The sequence below is a fragment of the Camelina sativa genome, chromosome 14, assembly GCF_000633955.1.
Source record: "Camelina sativa cultivar DH55 chromosome 14, Cs, whole genome shotgun sequence".
Taxonomy (NCBI): domain Eukaryota; kingdom Viridiplantae; phylum Streptophyta; class Magnoliopsida; order Brassicales; family Brassicaceae; genus Camelina; species Camelina sativa.
In genome coordinates this window covers 31,246,721-31,267,533 of record NC_025698.1, presented here as the reverse complement: position 1 = coordinate 31,267,533, position 20,813 = coordinate 31,246,721, and the positions used below count along the sequence as shown (strand labels likewise).

Here is a 20,813-nt window from a genome sequence, read left to right as displayed (position 1 = left end):
AAAAAAAAAAAAAAAAAAAAAAGTTACTTACTAGGATTTGTATCTTTCAAATTAAACTCGTATAAAGAAAGCACTACATTGATGTCGAAAACTGAACAATGCTCTATAACTGAGAAGGATTTGCAATTTGGATCTTAATTGACATTGCAAACTCATTATTAAGAAGAAAAAGTAACTCTAATAATTAAAGTAGGAACTTCTCCCCTAAACAGTCATTACAAATTCTCTTTATGTAGTTAGTTAATCATTAATCATCTTTAGATTTATTATTCATTCACAAACTATTTTTAAACATACAAAAAATCTTTTGAAGCAATCTCAGAACATGGCAAGCACATCATACTTTTTGGTCAGAATTTTCTTTAAAGAATGTTCATCGAATTTATCGTTAATAGAGAAATTAAAAATATTTGTTATTGCTTTGTTTGGTCTTTCTGAGTATAGGACTCAAATCGATGTGGTTTATGAAAAATAAGAGAGAGATAGAGACTTCATAATTAATGCGATAAACCGATAAAATAAATTGTTAAACCGTATATACATATTATGCCCCACCCCCCTAAATAAAACTGAAGTTTACAAAACAACCCCACAAAAACTAAAGCGTTAAGATTCTCCTTCTAACACCGTCTGCTTAAAACAAAAGTCATAACGGTTTACCAGCTGACTCAACCCGGTTTACTTCTCTAATTGTTCAAATTTCGTTTCAAGCTTGGTTCGATTGGACCGGTTTTTGCCGTTGCTCTGTACTTGCGATTTGTTCCCCGGAGACGGAGAAGAAGACGATGAAGACGAAGACGACGAAGGTGAGAAAAGCTGACCAAAGAAAAGCCCTGATTTAAGGGAACAAACCGGAACATTAAGCACCGGCGTGATTCTGACATTAGCAGAGTACGATCTCGGCATGCCATGGTGCTGCTTCATCCTAGGTCCGCCGGTGAAGCTCCCGGGACTACTCGAGCTTCTTTCGAGTCCATGAAACACTATTTTACCGGAGGCGTTAAGTCTCGGACTATCCGCCGTCACAGTGAGTCCCCGAGATTCAATGTTCGCCGATGATGATCCGTCAGCGGAAGGATTCGACGGTGGATGATGGCGCCTCGGTTTGGCTAACCTGATTCTCGATTGGTTAGAGTTTCGTAGATGAGTCCGCGACGGAGCGAACGGGTTAGGACTTGGTTTGTCTAGGTCAAGTGAGAGTCTTGGAAGGTCATCGATCTCGTGGCCAGAGGAAGACGATGAGGAGAGTGAGAGACGTGAGGAGGCCATTGAGATTGATTCGGAGATATCTGATTCTTTTAGCAGCGGCGACGTCGCGGCGGCGGTGGCGGAGGATTTATATCCCCGGTGAAGAAATTGCTTGAACGACGACGTTTTGGGGTTTGAGGGAGGAGAAGAAGAAGTGGGTTTAGCAGATTCTTGTGGCTTGGCGTTGTTGACAAGTCTCTTGAGACCTAAAAGCTCTCTCCAACGAGTAGTACAACGAGGGGCTTTAGGGGAGAAGAGGTCAGAGATCTCCATCTCAAGTCTCCGGCAAGATTTCAGAACCTCCGGTGATCCTCTTGGTTCGGTGCTAGTCTTGGGGACACCAGAGAACTTCAAAGGTACGAGCTTTCCGTCGGAGAAGAGCTCGTCGGCGGACAGCATTGTCACCGGATCTTCGAGACAAAACTCAAAATCCACAACTGGATCTTGGTTCTCCGGTAACGGATCAGGTTGTTGCTTGCCGACGACGGAGGAAGAAGAGCGTCTGCTGTTGTCTTCTCGGGTCAAAGACATTCGAGGGCTGGTCCATCCGAACGTAGAGAACTTTCCCGGCGAAACACCGGCACTTTTAACGCAAGCGGAAGCCATTAATTAATTAAAGCTTTGGGGCATTTGCCGGGAATTAAGTTAATAAGGAAGGAGAGGGTTTTTGGTTTGGAGAGAAGTGGGAGTGACAGAGACAAGCACTATTTATATACCCTACTTACTGCACCTCAGCTCAGGCTCAGGTACACCGTACCACACACTTGTTTCCATTTACCATAACCAATTCGGGTCGGTTCTTTTTTACTGGGCCGGGTTTTACTATGTTATGGGCCCAAATATTATGTTTTAGTGTATGACCCTTTTTTTTTTTTTTTTTTGTCAATTTATGTCTGTGTGATTGAGAGGGTGGTGAATAATATTGTGACATTTTAGATCTGGTTCGTGTGAGCATTTAATTAAAAAAATAAATTTTGTTTGTTTTGTTATTATGTGAAATTGTTCTTTCTCATTATGGTCACCTACCAACCAATAATTGAGCATGATCATAAGCACACGTTTCGTGTATTCATGCATAAGCATTTTTGTTTTCTTTCTACCAAAAAAAAAAAAAAACACTTCCTGCAGCTGCATGCTTTGATTCAGGACAAATATTAATAGTATGGCATAAAGTTCTACTATTTAAGTACAATGGAAAATTCTATTTTCAAACGAGAAAATAATTATTGTAGTTTATTTAATTTCTTAGAATGGTGATGATGTCAAAATAATTAATCAAACTAACAATGAACCATCGACTCAATATATAAAACATACTATATGATTGTTGCTTCTAATTGTTGTTACCAGGGCATATTTCAAGAGTCAAGACTCACCAAAAACACATAATTAAACAACCGCGCGCATATTATATAAACTCTCTTGGTTATCTCTCCTTTACGCTCAAAATCACATTCATATATACTATACTTGATCGTCTTTTTTATCCATTGAGAGATGCAATATCAATGTTCTCTATCCCCACACGTACGTTTGTATCTTCCATGATACAAAGTTTATTCACTTCTGAGGGACTAACTAACCTGGTTTGATCTCATCGGCAACGTCTACGAGTCGATGGTTCATGGATTGTGAAGACCAAGATTATAATGTTGCCGAAAAGGTATACTAATGTAATTATAATGTTGCTGAAAAGGTATGAATTCGAGAAATGACACAAAAAGACCTTTTTTCCAAAAAAAATATATTAGAGATAAGGATATACATATATAGACGATGATACCATTTTGTACGTACCATACTAGTTTAGTAAGAATTAATAACCATACTAACGATATACACCTTTATTTTTTAAAAAAGAAAGAAAAGAAAATCACATCATCACTATTCACTATGTATCAAATATATCAATTATTATAAGGTTGTGCCTTTGGGAGTTTATTTGATATTACTATTCATCGATTGAGTAAATGAAATTTATGCCAAGAAAATATCGGAAGTGACTTGAGATCTAACATAAAATCTAATCTCTCACCCACTGGTCGAAAATTTTGTCTGGATCCAAAAAAAATAATCATGGACATACAAAAATCAACTAAAAATCATTCGAAATCATTCCAATCACAAAAATATAAGTACATTTTAAAATATGTATAGTTGAATGATGCTTCACCTAATAAGATGTTATTTTCTCTTATTTTTCGAAATCAAATTCGAATAAACTTTTTAGTATTGTCTACCATTATAGTAACCCTTTGATATCTATAACAAAAGATTTATGATTTAAAAGACCCGTGAGAGTTTAAACTTAGAGCATGTGCATCGCACCGTCCTTCGTCCGTCCCACTTAATTAAAACGATTGATTTAAATCGAAATCATATATTATACAAAGAAACGTTCCTAAAAACGGGACAATTTATATGCGTCCCTCAGGACACGTGTCATCCTTTAATAGGATGTTGTTTTATTTGTAGGGTGAAAGGAAAAAAAACTCGACCGATCAATTCATTTTATCTTTCGCACTCTCTCTCTTTACTCTCTCTGTATCGCGACGGCGATTAATCAAAAACTTTGGATCGCCTCCATCAAAGTGAAGATTTGCAACGCGAAGGCCTCACTTAGTGTATCATCTTCCAAGATATCCAATTGTAAGAGGTATGTGTTGTAAATTGAAGAACGATTTTGATGGAATCTCGATTTAGGGTTTTATGATTTTTTTTTTATTTAGGGTAAAGGGAAATTGTTTGGGGGATTCGATAGAATAGGGAAATTGTTTGTGGGATTCGATAGGTTAGGGCAATTATATGTGGGATTCGATAGATTTGAGAATTTTTTTGTGGGATTCGATTTAGGGTTGATGTTCCTTTCGCGATTTAGGGTTTCGGGAATTTGTTTGGTTAGTTTACTATGTGTTTTTAGATATATGATCTCTCTGATTTTTGTTTCGATTTAGGGTATTGGATTATTTTTTTGGTATCGATGGTTGAGTGTGTCAATTTTTTGTTATAATTAGGTTTTTGGTTTATGTTTATGGGTTTAGCTAGTTGACTGTCCGAGTTTATGGCTTTGTCTGTTAAGATTGTTGTCAGTTTGTATTGATTATGTGGATTCTTTTATGCTAAATCGAGTATAACCTTGCAATTGTTTGTTTTTCATGAGTTTCCTCAGCGTCACCTGGAGAAAGCCACACATAACGGGAGGCAGTAGCAACAATCATCGAGTAAGAGGTAAATAATCGATTCCTTTAGCTACAGACATGTCCATATATTGTTGTTTGGTGGACTCGGTTTTGTAATTGCTGTGGTTGTCTTTGTAGTGGTCGTTGTTGTTGTCTCTGTAGTGGTTTTTTTAGTGGTTTTTGTAGTGGTGTTTGTTGTGGTCTTTGTTGTGGTATCATAAATTGATTTGATAAACAAGTTAATATGATTGGTAAACAGCTTGCTAGTATAAAGGATAGTGTAGTTGATGATTGAAGTCTGATAAAAGGGAGCGAATATTAGTGGTGAACAGCTTGCTAGTATAATGCTTTGGTTTTTTATAAGTTGTCATAAATTGTGATTAGACTTAGGTAGTTGGTGGATAGGTCATTATGATTGTTAAGTTATTACTTGAGAACGATGTGCTCTTTTAAACACCAACCAGCCTTCAATTTTTCTCCATCATCTTCTATGTATCTTCTGTATCTTTCATCTTCCAAGTCGTTTTCTTTGAGAACGACTTATGTTCCTCATCTTAAACTTCTATTTCTCTATGCTACACTCTTTTCCTCATCTTCTTAAACTCTTTTCCTCTTTGGTACACTCTTTTCCTCTTTCGTACACTCTTTTTCTCATCATCTTAAACTCGTCTTCCTATGACTTCTTACAATACATTCTGTCAGTCGTCTTCTAGTTATTTAGAGCTTCTCAACAGTCAAGGAGAAGCTCTTAACCAAGACGGTGCTTATGAAATACCTACTTGGAGCTCTCAACAATCCCATGATGAACCTCTTTCTCAAGAGACACCTGTCAAGAAGGATAGGAAGAAATGGAATCCGGCTGACGATGAAATACTAATAAGTGCGTGGCTGAACACTTCAAAGGACCCGATCATTGCAAATCAACAAAAGGGAGTAAGCTTTTGGCAAAGGGTTCAAAAATACTACGCAGAGTCTCCTCATGCGATAGCCAATGGTGAACAGGGTGTGAACATCAACTGTAAGCAGAGGTGGTTCAAGATCAATGAGTCCACAAACAAGTTCTGCGGGGCTTATGCAGCTGCAGAGAGATCCAACAGTAGTGGACACTCTGAGAACGATGTGCTGAAGGTGGCTCACGACATCTACTTCTCTGACTATAAGACGAAGTTTACAATGGAGCATTGCTGGTGTTTGTTAAGGTTTGAGCAGAAATTCCTTAACCAAAACGCGATTAACACCCCCTCACCTTCAGTCAGAACAAAGAGGAAACCAGTTGGTGCAGCTGATCAATCCGAGGCAACCCACACTGAACAAGACTCTGAGATAAGGCCTCAAGGTATCAAGGCTGCGAAGGCTGACAGGAAGAACTCTCAGGGAAAGGCTCTTGCTGAGTACACGAGCATGTGGGAAGTCAAGAGGGTGGATATGGCTGAAAAGGAGAAGCTACAGAAGCTTGGCATACTAGACACACTTCTTGCCAAACCGGAGCCACTTAGTGCAGCTGATCAACTTATAAAGGATAAGATAGTGGCACAGTATTTTGCAAATTGATGTATTGACTTAAGAAGCAACTTTGTATTTCCTAATTTAGTAGATTAAGTTTGAATTTCTGTTTCAGTGTTAAATTTTGTGTTCTCTTTGTTATCTATAAATGTATGTGTTCTCTTTGTTATCTATAAATGTATGTGTTCTCTTTGTTATCTATAAATTATGTGTTCTTTTTGTTAAATGTAAATTATGTGTTCTTTTTGTTAAATGTATGTGTTTCCAGGTTTAGTATCCGATGGGCCATGACTACAGCTACTCTCAGCCTGATTCCTTAGAGGAGTATGTTATATATTCGCAGGACACTGAGCAGAGGGAAATAGAGGCTGAGAGTAACTTACTCGATACTCAGGCGACTCAATACCCTCCCCAACCTGAGGTTGAGTTCGGATTCCCCAAGGTATGCTACTGTGGTGGTCAGCCTATTCTATCCTCAAGCGAGAACAGAAGGTAAGTGGTTTAACATTGCCATATTATTAAGTGATTTCCAATGTTTTAACCTGTGGTTGTATTGATTTGCGATGTTTTATATGTTCATGGAGGTTCTTCACATGTTGGAATGTTGATGATGGAGAGATGCATATTCACAAGTGGTGGGATGCAGCGGTCATGGAGGAGATGAGAGAACTGAGCAGACAATGTGAACTGCTGACGGAGAAGGTAGATAGCATTGCATTCGACAGTGACTACGACTCACACATCCGTAATGAAACCGAGCAGAAAATAGCCCAGTTAGAGAAAATAGTGTTTGATCTAGGGAAGAGCAGAAATAAGTTTAGTAATTGTTTTGAAATGATGGTTTTCTCAACAGTTTTTGTTGTTGCTTTACTGGTAATTGTGGTGATGTCTAAATACAACTGGTTCTGAACTTGTATCCCTACTTGTTTGTACGCTTGTATGCCTATCATTACCCGTGACTATTTTCTGAACGTATAATCTTGTATGCCAGGTTTTTTTGTATAGTCATTCATCAATACTCACAAGCAAAATAGTCATTTGTTTAGATGTGTCACATGCTAGTAAATTAAACAATCACGGGTATCACATATATTCTCATTTCATTTACTCTATATATTCTTCCTTTCTACATGATGCAAAACCATATCTTTGCACGAGTTTACTCTTTTTCTATACTCTTTTTCTATACTCAAACTAAGATCTTTTCACTTTTTCCTTGAAAAAATGTCATCTTCATCAAACCATTACCACTACCAAAGAGATGGTGTCGATGATTTTGATGGTTATTTTGATGCTTATTTTGATAATTTTCTAGAAAATTCTACTATCATTCAAGAACCAGTCGAGCCAAAGAAACGGATTTTTATTGAGAGAAAACGGGAAGAAGGCCATAATAATCTTTGGAATGATTATTTCAGTGATACTCCAACATACCCGGACTATTTATTTCGTCGCCGGTTTCGCATGCACAGGCCATTGTTCATGCGTATTGTGCAACATCTCTCTACTGAAGTCGAGTATTTCCATCAATCCCAGGATGCAACCGGACGGGCTAGTCTATCACCTATACAAAAATGTACTGCAGCAATTCGTCAATTGGCATATGGTACTGCGTCCGACACAGTTGACGAGTATGTACGAATTGGTGCTTCAACAGCTCGAAAATGTTTGCACGAGTTTACCGCTGCAATAATCAACTTGTTTGGCGATGAATATCTAAGACGTCCCAGACCAGACGACCTAGAAAGACTACTCTATGAAAATGAAAAACGTGGATTTCCCGGGATGGTTGGGAGCATTGACTGTATGCATTGGGGGTGGAAGAATTGTCCAACAGCTTGGAAAGGGATGTATTCACGATCAACCGGAAAACCTACAATCGTGTTGGAGGCGGTAGCTTCCTATGACCTCTGGATATGGCATGCTTTTTTTGGAGCTCCAGGTACTATGAATGATCTTAATATTCTGGATCGATCAAATGTTTTTGATGACGTTCTTAACGGTAAAGCTCCGGAGGTCAACTTCTTTGTCAATGGAAGGGAGTACAATTTGGGGTACTATCTCACGGATGGTATTTATCCAAAATGGGCCACTTTAATACAATCTATCCGGCTTCCACAAGGTATGAAAAATTCTCTATTCTCTAAAAAACAAGAAGCTGTGCGGAAAGATGTTGAGCGTGCCTTTGGAGTCCTGCAAGCTAGATTCGCCATTGTTAAAAATCCATCTCCTTTATGGGATAAATACAAAATAGCAAATGTTATGAGAGCATGCATAATACTCCATAATATGATTGTCGAGGATGAACGAGAGACATACAGTTTCCGAAACATTGTTTCTGAATTTCAACACGGAGAAGATGTGGATCAAACATATACCGTCGGTGCCGCCAGTTTGGGTTCAAATATGAGCAGTACGATTACTCGTCGAACAAATATGCGGGATAAACAAGTCCATGACCAGTTAAAAAAAGATTTGATTGAACATATTTGAACTAACTTTGGACATCTTACAGATAATGAAGATTAATAAAAAAAATTCTATGCAGAAGAAAAAAGTTTGTTTTTATTTTTGATGTTTGTATGGTTTAGGTTTTTTACTTTTAATAGTTTATTGTATATTCTGTTTTTTTTTCAAGTTTTTGTAACTTTGTAATTTTCTTATGTTTTTAATGTCAATGTTATATTTTTAATTATAATTAAAACTTTAATATGTTTTTACTTATTCATTTAACTAACTAATTTTTTTAAATTAAAATATTATTATTTTTTCAGGGGACCAATTCTAAGGGACACCAATGCTCATACCAAACTTAAGAAACTCTAAAAATAAAATTATTATATTTGAGGGACCAAAATTTGTCCCTCACCAATGCCCATGCTGTTAGAGATATATCCCTCAGCCGGAAAGTCCTATAAAAAACAATAATTCGTATGCATGGGCTAAAACATACAATATTGTTATCACAATTAATGGAATACACAATACCGCACATAATCCAAAAAACTCTGGTTCTATCCAATCGAATAGAGAGGAACTATAGATCCCGACCCAAAGTACATTGAAAGTTAAATAGGAAGTCGAACTCAAAATAGGTTTTGTCTCTATCCAAAGATCAAAAGATAAATTAGAATGAATCTAAGTTTGACCAAGTCAACTACAAAGGGTTTCGTTAGTTGTTGTTGTGGCCATCACTTCCCACTTCTCCAAGGTCACTAACGACAACATCAAACCCAATATCTTCACCACGCTTTCATTGAATCTTACATCTCTCTATATGGACCAGCTTATTCTTCTTCTTCCTCTTCATTCATTGTTTTCATTTTGTATTTACAATATCGTTGTTCTTATATAGTCTTCCTTGTTATTAAACGACTACTAGCATGTAAACATATGATAATATGAGGTAATGGCGAAAATGACACTGCTTTTGTTTATATACGTACGTGGCCCAGCTATGATATGAGATAGACATATCCACAATTAAAGGGCAAGTTTTTGAGTGTTTATATCTCTAAAATCTATGTAGGGGTGTCAATCGGGATAGCACGGCACGGCCCGGCCCGAAACCCATAAAACCTGCATATGTTTGAGCTCGGTCAGACCCGGTCCGAAATATTTCCGAGCCTATATTTTAAAGCTCGAGCTCAGTCCTACCAGAGCTACAAGGCTTTTCGGGCTTTTTCGGGCTTATCTTACGGATCAATAATTCAGACTTATAAGTTTGTAAAAGCAGTGTTTAAAGATGTACTGTAAAACAAATCAATCAAAATTTTAATAACTTATCTATATTCACTACAACTAACTTAATTTAAAAGAAAAAGTTTAAAACTAAATAAAAATTTATATTTTAACCAAATAAAACAATATATAATTCATATAAAATATCATAGATAAAAATTTTAAAAGTATTAAGCAAGGTTATTAAGTAAATATGAAAAGTAGGATTAGAGTTTTAAACTTTATTTACAATAAATCATTAATCAAATATTGCAATCAAATAAAAATGTTAACAAAAAAGTACAAATATATTTGTTAAACGGCTTTTCGGGCTGGTCCGAGCCTGGTCGGACTAAACCCGAAAAACTCTATAGCCCAAACGGGCTGAGCCCGAAAGACCCGATATTTTCTAGATATATAAATTTAAATCTGAGCTCGGTATTTTTTAGGGCCGGACTGGATCAGCCCACGGACTTTGATCCTAATTGACATGCCTAAATCCATGTAACGACCATTGGCTAATAAATTAATTTATTCACCGATTTTATTAAAAATATAAATTGTGGAATTTAGCAGTAGGGCAAGATGAATGGTCCACGTCTTTGGGCCTTTCAAGATCCAGCTGTTCACACGAATAATTCATTTGATTTACTCGATCGGATTATGTTGTTTTTAAAACGAAGCAAATGTGTCTATGACTACGACAAAATGATTATACAATTGGCGTATTAAAGACGGAGATTACAATGCGATACCATTTTCATATGACCAAGGGAAAAATAATAATCAGAAAAACTGACATGTGTTTCATATAGTATAAACTATTTCCAAATAATTAAACCATTTATCGTAATTTAGAAATGAATCAAATGCATTCTTTAATTGTTGTCTCCTGTTTCATGGCAGCCTTCACACTGTTTATGTATACAGAGCATATAATGCATTATTAAAGGTCTTAAACCAATTTACTAATTAAACCATTTATTTCATTTTTCTTATAACCTGATGAGAATTCTGAAAATTCATGATGATAATAATCTTACAGTTTTTAATACTTGCAAGTTCATATATACTATTATTGTAGTTGTAGTTGTGCATCCAAGATTTATAGTATATGTATGTTAGTGTCTTATATTATTTAATTAATAAATTATATTTCTATTTATCATCTAATATATTTGAGGAAAATATCTTGACATAATAATTCTCAAGGCAAACAACTAAGTTACTAACCCTAGACTTTTTTCATTATCCTCTTATGATTTTTAAAAAAAAACAATAGTATAAAAATGACAGAGAACATCAACTTTTATGTCCTTATTGTTTGTCAAGGCAAAAAAATGTGATTCTGCTTTGCAATGATTATTTTACAATAGAGAGTACGTAAAAAATAATTGATTTGAAATGGAAACATATGATTAGAATAATTAAAATATATAGAAGTTGACGGCATGGTGGGCAAATTACTACTTAAACCCACGGGTCTTCCTCCTCGGACACCACCCAAATGATCCCAATAATTATTCTTCTCTCTCCCTCTCTTTATCCTCTCTTTGCTTCTTAATCACGATCCTCTAATCAAATACTAAAACCTAATTAAAATCAAGAGAGAGAGAGGTGATCTATGGAGACGGAAGAAGAGATGAAGGAAAGTAGTATAAGCATGGTGGAAGCACAGTTACCGCCGGGATTCAGATTTCACCCAAAGGACGATGAGCTTGTCTGCGATTACCTGATGAGACGATCGCTTCATCACAGTAATCATCAACCACCTCTCGTATTGATCCAAGTCGATCTCAACAAGTGTGAGCCTTGGGACATCCCTAGTACGTCGTCTTCTTAATTTCATTCATTCTTGCATATCAATCTTTATTAATTATATATATATGGTTGGTTTTATAATATTATGTCCTCATAATAAGTCATAATAAAATATATGAGATATGCTCTTCTTTTGTCTTCGTCGTTTTATTATAGAAACAAAATTTGAAGAAAAAGTTGGATCAATATCGTTCGTCTAAACCACTTTTAAGATGATGTCACCTCATTTATTTTACTTTCATTCAATACAATGTAGTCTAATCTCCATACAATCCTATTCAAACATAACACAATATTGGTCGATATATCTCTCTCTATTATTAATGGATTGGGGTACGATACACATATACATACTTTATAACTTATAGAAAAAAAAGTACGTATATATTACGTAATAATTTTGAAATTTCGAGAGACATATAAAATTATTAATGAGAAGTTGACACTCTTGGCGTTATCCTCAACCAAAATTCTTGAAAAGAAAAAAAAAAAAATTGGATAAAACAAAATAAGATTAGGACAAAGAGACGAAAAAGTCAATTTCTCAATTTGTTTTTTTGTAGGTTTATTAGAATAGTAGCACTTTGAGTGTGACATTTTGCTAAGTTGCAAAAAAAAGTAAAATGCGTTCGGTTTGATCATAATTAGTATTCTTTGTTATTCTCTCCTTTGCTTACGCCTCTAAATGGGTCCTGTGATATTTTTATAGCTTTTCAAATCAAAAGATAAAATTGACCCTTCAACTGCTTGATAATAATACTATTGAATTGAATGCTTAGTCGTCACTCATTTGATGAAGATATTTTTCTTTATCCAAAAACAACAAAATTCACGCAAAATAAAAACAGAAAAAAATAATAATTAAAATCCTAATCATTCACACGCGTTGAATTCCTATTCGTTGTTTTTGGTTGAAGAATCACATGTTTGACATGCTTAGTTCAATTCCCAACGGATGTTTTCTGTATATTGTATTCGTAGTAGCCGATATATTTGAACACTGAATATTTTCAGATAGATTAAAAAAAAAACGAATATTTTCAAGATAGATTAAAAAAAAAAAAACAATTTCTGTTATGTGATTCTAAAATAGTGGCTCTAACATTAATCATATGAGTTCATTTTTATCCTATAATGTATTTAGATACTGTAACTAAAAATGGCTGTGTGTATGATTTTTACAAATGGTCAGAAATGGCATGCGTGGGAGGGAAGGATTGGTATTTCTATAGCCAACGAGATCGTAAATACGCAACCGGGCTGAGAACAAACCGAGCTACGGCCACTGGATACTGGAAAGCCACAGGCAAAGACAGAGCCATTCAAAGAAAAGGTAAGCTTGTTGGGATGAGGAAGACATTGGTGTTTTACCAAGGCCGAGCTCCTCGAGGTCGTAAAACTGATTGGGTCATGCACGAATTTCGTCTCCAAGGATCTTATCAGCCTCCCAATCATTCTCTGACTTCTCCAAAGGTATACCCCCAGTTTATTCCATTTCTTCGTGATCATCACTTCCGAGTAAAGAGTAATTAATATAGTGTTCTCCATGTGTTGTTGAGGGAAACAGGAAGACTGGGTCTTGTGTAGAGTGTTCCACAAGAATACCGAAGGAGTTATCTGCCGAGACACCACGAGCAGCTGTTTTGATGAGACAGCCTCTGCATCTCTTCCTCCTTTGATGGATCCTTACATCAACTTTGACCAAGTAGAACCCTCCTCTTATCTCAGTGATGATCAGCATTTCATCATCAATGAGCACGTACCCTGCTTCTCCAATTTGTCACAGAACCAAACCTTAAACCTAACCAACTCAGTCTCCGAACTCAAGACTCCTTGCAAGAACCCTAACCCCTTGTTTACCTGTGGTTCAGCAGCTACGCTCACAGGCCTCGACTCGTTCTGTTCGTCTGATCAGATGGTTCTCAGAGCTCTTCTAAGTCAGCTCACTAAGATCGATGGAAGCCTCGCGGCTAAAGATTCACAGAATTATGGAGAAGGTAGCTCGGAGAGCCTCTTGACCGACATTGGTATTCCAAGCACTGCTTGGAATTGCTGACAGTGTAACGAGAGTTATTATTGCTATATATATTCATATCCATGATTGGAACAATTCTTCCGGGGGAAATCATGTGTGCGTATCTGATTGTAAAAACATTTCCTCACTCTTGTACCCAGTAGATTTTCATGTAAAATACCACTTAAGACGTTATACATATATATATATATATATTTCATCTTAGTTCCATTTGAGTCTACCATCAAGGCAAAGACACTGTCATGAACTATGAAACTCTTTGAACATCTCTTCAGCTATTTTGTTTAGTGTTTCATTCGATAGCTTTTGGAGGCCGGTCCTAGCAATAACACCATTGGCATAGTCTGGAGTTGAATGCAGTATCCATCTTTCACTAAAAATTCAAGATAAGAACCGAAAGAGTTTAGAACACTGAAGCAATCTTACCCCATATATAGTGATTGCAACTGCTCATATGTATACTGTACACTACTACTTGGTCGGATCAATCTCCCTCTCAAAATTGGAAAGAATCAACTCAAAATGTGATTTTACACTTTTTGTTTTGGTAAGTGAAGTGATATACACCTATCAGTAGACCGTCCTGGCTTAGTGCTATCACAGTGAGCCCAGCTCAAAATCTCAGAATTCTTGAAAGATAAGCCTTTTACTGGTATCTGATTCAAGAATCATAGAATACGGAAAACGACAGAAATTAGCTAAGGCTTTCACTAGATTGGTATTTCTGCAAACTTTTGTAGATGAACCCAAATACTTTGGCTAGCAGATTAAATTACAGACTGGAAAAGCAAAAAAAATATTACCAAAGACAATGGCTCCTTGAAAGCTAGCATAAGAGAGAAGCATGGTAAAACAGGAATAAGTTGTAGTTTAGGTGCCAAGTCCGGGACTAGACTCAAGTCTGTGTTAGGAAAACAAATAAAAGTGTAGAGATAAATGTGATATAACACTGAAACGGCAACAGTAGGAGAACTGAATTCATGCAAGTCTTACCCAGTGGCGGTGGGAGTCCGGTTACTTGAGTAAATCTTGGAGAAACAATGTTTTTATCTGACGCAACGACTCCATCGAAACGACCCACGTTTTCTCCTTTTGAATCTGTCAACAACCACGGTATCTCTTCTTCCAACCATTCCAGCTTGGCAATACCAGTTCCAAACATACTTTTAACACCTACACAATGTTGATCATGGAGTTGATTACAGAGACTGATGTTTCAGAGGTTTGAGTTAAATCTCTCTAGTCTCTACTACATAAAGATTATAGAAAGTACCAGACTCTTGACACAAGGCCTTAGATATAGAGTTCATGCCAGGAACACCCACATACTTGTTTGCATTCCCTTCCTAGGTATAGTAGACACATTTAAACAAGAAAAGCCTCAAGCTCCAAGATGGATAAATTATTGACTGACTACTTGGGGGATCAATCAATCAATCAATCCTAGTATCGAGTATCTTACAAACGCAGAGGCAGCAACAAGAAATTACACTTGATAGCAGAAAGAGAGATGTTTCAAAGACCTACCTGTTGGAAGCCAAGAAACTTGTTGGATGCGCAATCGAAACTCCCAAAAACTTGATTCCATTCAGAAACAACACCTCTGGACTCCCACTCGTGAACAAGAGCCAATGCATCAGAGTTGCTCACACAGAAAAATGGAGCTCCATGATCGAACATCAACTCCTTCCCATCTTCTCCAATCTCTCTGCACATGATTCAAAAAGCTCAACACTATCCACAAAATAGACAAAATCCCTCTGGGCTATCAAAAGTATAATAATTAGGGAGGAGGGAGGAAAAAGGAACCTTCTTTGAGACATACGTCCACCAGGTCCACGACCCGAGTCGAAGATTGTGACGGAGACGCCATTCCTTGCCAGAGTCGATGCGCACACGGCTCCGGAAACTGCTCCGATATATTGAAAACTTTATTTTCACGAATGGAAACCTAAAATCGAAAATCTAATAATGAAATTGAGAAAAAAAAAACCCCACTTCCGCCGCCGATAATCGCGACCTTCATTGCGACGGCAACGCTGCTCATTTGCTTCCTAATCGCCGGCGAGATTGTTGTAGCTGCCATCGTTTTGCACTCTGCCTCATCCTCCCCAAAAGAACTTAGTCTCGTTTACTATTTTGGCTATGCAACTGCGTCCCGTTTGTTTTTGTTACTAAAAACGACAGCTCGTTACAGTGTTATATAATAATGTAAAACGATTTTCTTTCTTTCTTTTATAAAAACTTTATGAATAATTCTGTTATTATTATTATTAATTTTTTTTTTGTGTCAAAGGCCTTTTATTATAGTATATATATGTGGTCGATTAAAGATTGTTGGTGCTTTTTCATTCATATGCGTTATTGTGCCAGACAAAATGAAGAAGAAGTACATTAATTGGATTTGATTAGAGCACCACAATGGATTAATAAGACCTCGATTTGACCCACTAATTAACAACACAATTGATTTGATTAGAGCACCACAATTAATGAACCCAATTCCATTAATTTCAAGTAAGAAAAACAGATGTTACGAAGAAATTACTTTTTTTTTTTTTCTTGGTCAACAGAAATTACCTAAGATAAGACGGTAGATTTTTTTATTTTTCTCGAGAGAATTATTTTTCTTGGTCAAAAAGATTGGCAAATTATGGTTTATTACGATAGTCGATAGGTCGTTTAAGTACTTTAATTTTGTTGATGAAGAAAAAAAAACCTCCAAATATTATAGTAGTAGTATGAAACTTCCAATTTTTTTTTTTTTTAAGTTTTAAATATTTTTGTAATTGGGCCTCATCATCATGTATTTTTTTTTTTAAAAACGTAAAACAAAACATGACATGGTTTTGGTTTCCTAGTCAAACTAAGTTTATTTATAACTTTTTTTTTGTCAGCTAAATAAATAAAGGGATGTTTGGATATAAAGACAAAACCCAAAACTCATCTTTATGCGTCCATTGTTCCCGTCACAATCGCACGTGTGTGTGTGCTAAGCATCGTCGTCACCAATTCCATCCTTGTAGGGTTGGGTCGTCTCTCTCGCGCTGGCTGTTTTCGGCCTTGGCTCGAACCCCTTAATTTGTTTTACTCTGCTTTCTGACAATCAGCCAAACTCAATATCTGCTCAGGTTTTTTAGGGTTTTTTTCATCTCTTCTTTGTCGTTTGTTTTTTTCTTCTCAATGTCTACGTTAGGGTTGGTTTGATTCGATTCTCTCTCTACCTGTAGCTCTTAAAAGGTTTTGACTTGGCTAGCTAGGCGAGTTAGTTAGTTAGTAAGTTTATTCTCCCATAATAATTATGATGTCATATAATAATTGGGATGGTCCTTGTTTAATTTTGCACTTTTTGTGTGTTCAGGTCAATTAAAGAAGGCTTCACATGCTCTGTTGAAACGATGAATAATAATTATGTTCCTCAGAGCACTGTTGCCGTTCCGGCTCCTAATGTTTGTCCTGTGCAAGAGAAGACCCGCAAGTATCGGAATATTACACGAGCAAAGATGTAAGACATCTTCGTCTCTCTCTCTCTTGTTTTTTATTTCTTAATTTCTTGTCTAATTATGTTTTGATTTTTCTAATTAAACCATGATTGATTGATTGCTCCTCATCCACCTCTACAGTTATGCTATCTTAGTACGCAAGATAAATTCTGCAGCAGGGACTAATGATGTCACGGACCACCAAAAGACTTTGGCTGTTACGTTAGAGAATTTGATCTTTAAGGACGCCAAAACATGGAAGGACTACACCAATCCCAATACTCTTGAAGCCCGCATTTATAAACATTTGAGACTCAATTTTAGACCTGCTGCCGCTACTACTCCATGTAGTTCTGTTGGCATGATGATGAATACTACTCCAAGTCCTCATTCTCTTGGCATGATGAACGGAGGTGCTCTCGGTACTTGTAGCAGCACTACTTTCCAACCCGTAAGCATGCCACCGCAAATTAATTGCACCAGTGGAGGTAACTTTCAGTATTCTAAGCGTGGACTTATATTTTGATCTCTCTCTATGCCTATTTATTTTTTTGACTCTTAATTAAAAAACAGTTTCTGCAGGATTTTCTATTGCGCCTGACATGCAGATGCGTCAATACTCTGCTGGTGCAAGTAACTTTAATCAGCAGATGATGGATCTTTATAGGCCTAATGTGAACCTGTTTACTTCTGGGATGTCTACTCCTCTCATGACTGGCGGCGTGGGATTTAGCAGGAACTGTGTGCCACTTCCTAATGGACCCATGACTTCTCAAGACCTCCTCAACGCTACGCACTTGCCAACTTTATCTCAACCTTTTCTGCAACCTCTTGATCAGTCACACATGCATGATGGAATATACTCATCAATGAGCAACGCTGGTTCTTTCGGGCCAAGTAATCCCTCTCTGTATCCATATCCCTATCCCTATGAAGTTGTTACGTCATCTGGCTCTATGGCAGTTCCGTGGAACCCCAATCCTATGCTTCAGGGAGTTGACGCCACCGTCACAAGTAATCAGTCAAACCTGCAAGGAATGCAACAAACTCCATTGCCAAAACGTCAGCTACATCATCCGCTGTGGAAGAATAATCAAGATGAATTGGCTCAGGCGAGTCAACAAGTCTTAAGTCATGGGTTTCACCCGCAAGTTCGTGATATTGATCCCCAATTAGGAGTACAACATCCCCAAAAGATTTACCCTGGTCAACTCCAGAAGCAAGATCCTTTACTTGACAAGGATGCTTATCTGACTCAGCAAGCTATGGGTACTTTAGCTGCTGCTCCTGTCATTAATGGACCAAGATTGGATTCATACAAAGAAGAAGCTCTTCACAGAGGGGCTACTACAAATGGATTCAAACCGTCCAAGTTGCAGTGCCAACGGACTGCTGTTAAAGACCACTATATTGGCGCTCAAAGTGCTCCTGTCATTAATACACCAAGCTTGGATTCATACAAAGAAGAAGCTCTTCACATAAGGTCTACAACAAATGGATTCAAACCGTCCAAGTTGCAGTGCCAACAGACTGCTGTTAAAAAAGACCACTATATTGGTCCTCAAAGTGCACCTGTCCATGGTAGTCGTCAGATGAATTCTCCTGCATCTTTCCAACCACATCCTCAACAAAAGCAGGCGGCATCATCAGTCCCGGTTCAGAGGCAGCAGCCTTCTCTACAGAAATCAACAGGGATATCGGAAAACAATTATAATGGACAGAGAGAAGATACTGGGGTAAAGTTATGCCAAAGTACTCCGATGCAGCCTGAACCTGTTCATCCTTTCTCATCTCCAGTACCGCCTAGTAACACAGTTGAGAGGAAACGTCTTGATGATGGAAGCGGTACATTAAGTAAAGAGGTAAACGGGAATTGTGGTCAAACGTATTTGAACGAGAGGCGGTGGCTTACGTATATGTTACATGTACGTAAATGCAAGGCAAGAAAAGGTAAGTGTGTGAGCAAGTTTTGCTTCGAAGCCAAAAAGATGTGGAAACATATAAGCTGCTGCAAGGTCCCTGATTGCACATACAGATATTGTCTTCCAACTCGGAAATTGCTTCATCATTACAATGAGTGCGGGAAAAAATCGTGCCCTCTCTGTGGACCTGTCAAAAGCTACTATGAAAAGAACAAAGACACAAGTGTACCGCTCCGTAAAGCTAAGTGTTCAAAACGTCAACCCAAGAAATCCTCAACATCCAGGAAACCAAATAAAAAAAGAGGTGCTGAAGCTTCATCTGTTGATGCTGATCTGAAACCCTCAATGAAGCGCCTGAAATTACAGCAACCACCCTCCCAAAATGCCACTCCCGAGACAGGATGTGCTGTTGTTGTCTGTAGACCTGATTCCTCATTGAGTATGCCTATGGATAAAGATGCTTTGAAACCTGACAAAACTGATCAGGTTATGCCTATGGACACATGTGTTCCTAAAACTTGTGGGATTCCCGTTACCCGGGAGCTGGAGAAGCTTGTTTCTGAAGATACTCCCAAGGGTAAAAATTGCGGTGGTTTTACAGAGGATGAAAAAACTAGTTGCTTACTGGCACAAGGGAAACCCAAATGTATGAAGAATGAAGTAATAAGCGCATCAAAGGAACAGAATGTGAAACAGTCTGTGGACGTTGCGAATGCTTCCAAAATGGAAATCTCCTCACTCGTTGAGTTATTCACTCCAGAGCAAGTAAAGGGGCATATCCGCAGTCTTCGTCAGTGGGTAGGCCAGGTAAACAGTCACATTCTAAAACTTGAGTTCTTGTATCATTGGGTTTCGCCAATATACATAGTTTCTTCTCTTGTTCTGTTGGTGCATCCTTTTTAAAGTAACTAAATTTCTTTCTTTTCAGAGTAAAACGAAGGCAGAAAAAAACAAAGCAATGGGGTGCTCCATGTCTGTGAATTCTTGCCAGTTGTGTGCTGTTGAGAGGCTTGTATTCGAGCCAATACCTATTTACTGCTCGCCGTGTGGTGTACGCATCAAGAAAAATGCCTTGCACTATAGTGTTGCGGCTGGCGAGTCAAAGCATTATGTCTGTGCACCTTGCTACAATGAAGCGCGCGAAAACTTGGTTTCTCTCGATGGAACTTGTATACCGAAAGCAAAGCTTGAGAAAAAGAAAAATGATGAACAAGTTGGAGAAGGGGTATGTATCATCATCACATTTATGACGATTACTAAAATTTGCTTCTTATTTTTATTATTTTTATTTTTTTTGTATCCACGTCTGAACCAATGGTTTTATATGTGCAGTGGGTTCAATGTGACAAGTGTGAAGCCTGGCAGCATCAAATTTGTGCTTTGTTCAACAGCCGAAGAAATCATGGCGAAGCCACCAAGTACACTTGCCCTAATTGCTATATACAAGAGGTGGAACGAGGCGAAAGAAGACCATTACCACCCAGTGCCATTCCAGGGGCAAACAAATTACCAGTTACTGCTCTTAGCAACCATATAGAGGAGCGCTTATTCAAAAAGTTGAAGGAGGAAAGACAAGAGAGGGCTAGTCTTCAAGGAAAAAGTTTCCAGGAGGTGATCTCTCTTACTCTATAACTCTTGCCTAATCTGAAGGCATCCTATATATTCCTTATGCCGCTTTAATTATGTCGAAGTTATATTTACAAAACAATTATAATCATACACCTTTATTACTGATATGTCAGGTCCCTGGAGCGGAATCACTTACTGTCAGAGTTGTGGCATCGGTTGACAGAGTATTAGAAGTAAAGGAACGTTTCCTTGAGATTTTCCGAGAAGATAATTATCCTTCTGAATTCCCTTATAAGTCCAAGGTAACAATGTGTTCATTAATTGCTTCTTATTC

General features: G+C 37.5%; 5 protein-coding genes across 5 annotated transcripts in view; 3 read left to right on the top strand and 2 right to left on the bottom strand.

Moving 5' to 3' along the window:
* Positions 502-1,979, bottom strand: LOC104743044. The gene has a single exon (XM_010464169.2). It carries the CDS (start codon positions 1,852-1,854, stop codon positions 679-681), a length of 1,176 nt encoding a protein of 391 aa, XP_010462471.1. The 5' UTR covers positions 1,855-1,979; the 3' UTR covers positions 502-678.
* LOC104744187 (glutathione S-transferase T3-like) lies at positions 5,103-5,978 on the top strand. Its single transcript, XM_010465197.1, has one exon. It carries the CDS (start codon positions 5,103-5,105, stop codon positions 5,976-5,978), a length of 876 nt encoding a protein of 291 aa, XP_010463499.1.
* LOC104743042 (NAC domain-containing protein 21/22) lies at positions 11,130-13,716 on the top strand. Its single transcript, XM_010464167.1, has 3 exons — positions 11,130-11,476; positions 12,664-12,944; positions 13,039-13,716. Exons 1-3 carry the CDS (start codon positions 11,275-11,277, stop codon positions 13,525-13,527), a joined length of 972 nt encoding a protein of 323 aa, XP_010462469.1. The 5' UTR covers positions 11,130-11,274; the 3' UTR covers positions 13,528-13,716.
* LOC104743043 lies at positions 13,729-15,670 on the bottom strand. Its single transcript, XM_010464168.2, has 8 exons — positions 15,505-15,670; positions 15,316-15,415; positions 15,034-15,214; positions 14,780-14,852; positions 14,500-14,679; positions 14,310-14,407; positions 14,074-14,162; positions 13,729-13,879 (listed from the first exon to the last, which is right to left on the bottom strand). The coding sequence occupies exons 1-8, from the start codon at positions 15,590-15,592 to the stop codon at positions 13,747-13,749; spliced, it is 942 nt and encodes a 313-aa protein (XP_010462470.1). The 5' UTR covers positions 15,593-15,670; the 3' UTR covers positions 13,729-13,746.
* The window catches only part of LOC104744186 (histone acetyltransferase HAC4-like), a 7,663-nt gene continuing 3,754 nt past the window's right edge, over positions 16,905-20,813 (top strand). The window contains exons 1-7 of the mRNA XM_010465196.1: positions 16,905-17,011; positions 17,130-17,476; positions 17,571-18,291; positions 18,841-19,717; positions 19,839-20,135; positions 20,243-20,521; positions 20,653-20,781. Of these exons, the coding sequence (XP_010463498.1) occupies positions 16,905-17,011; positions 17,130-17,476; positions 17,571-18,291; positions 18,841-19,717; positions 19,839-20,135; positions 20,243-20,521; positions 20,653-20,781 (2,757 nt within the window). The remainder of the gene's footprint in view (positions 17,012-17,129; positions 17,477-17,570; positions 18,292-18,840; positions 19,718-19,838; positions 20,136-20,242; positions 20,522-20,652; positions 20,782-20,813) is intronic.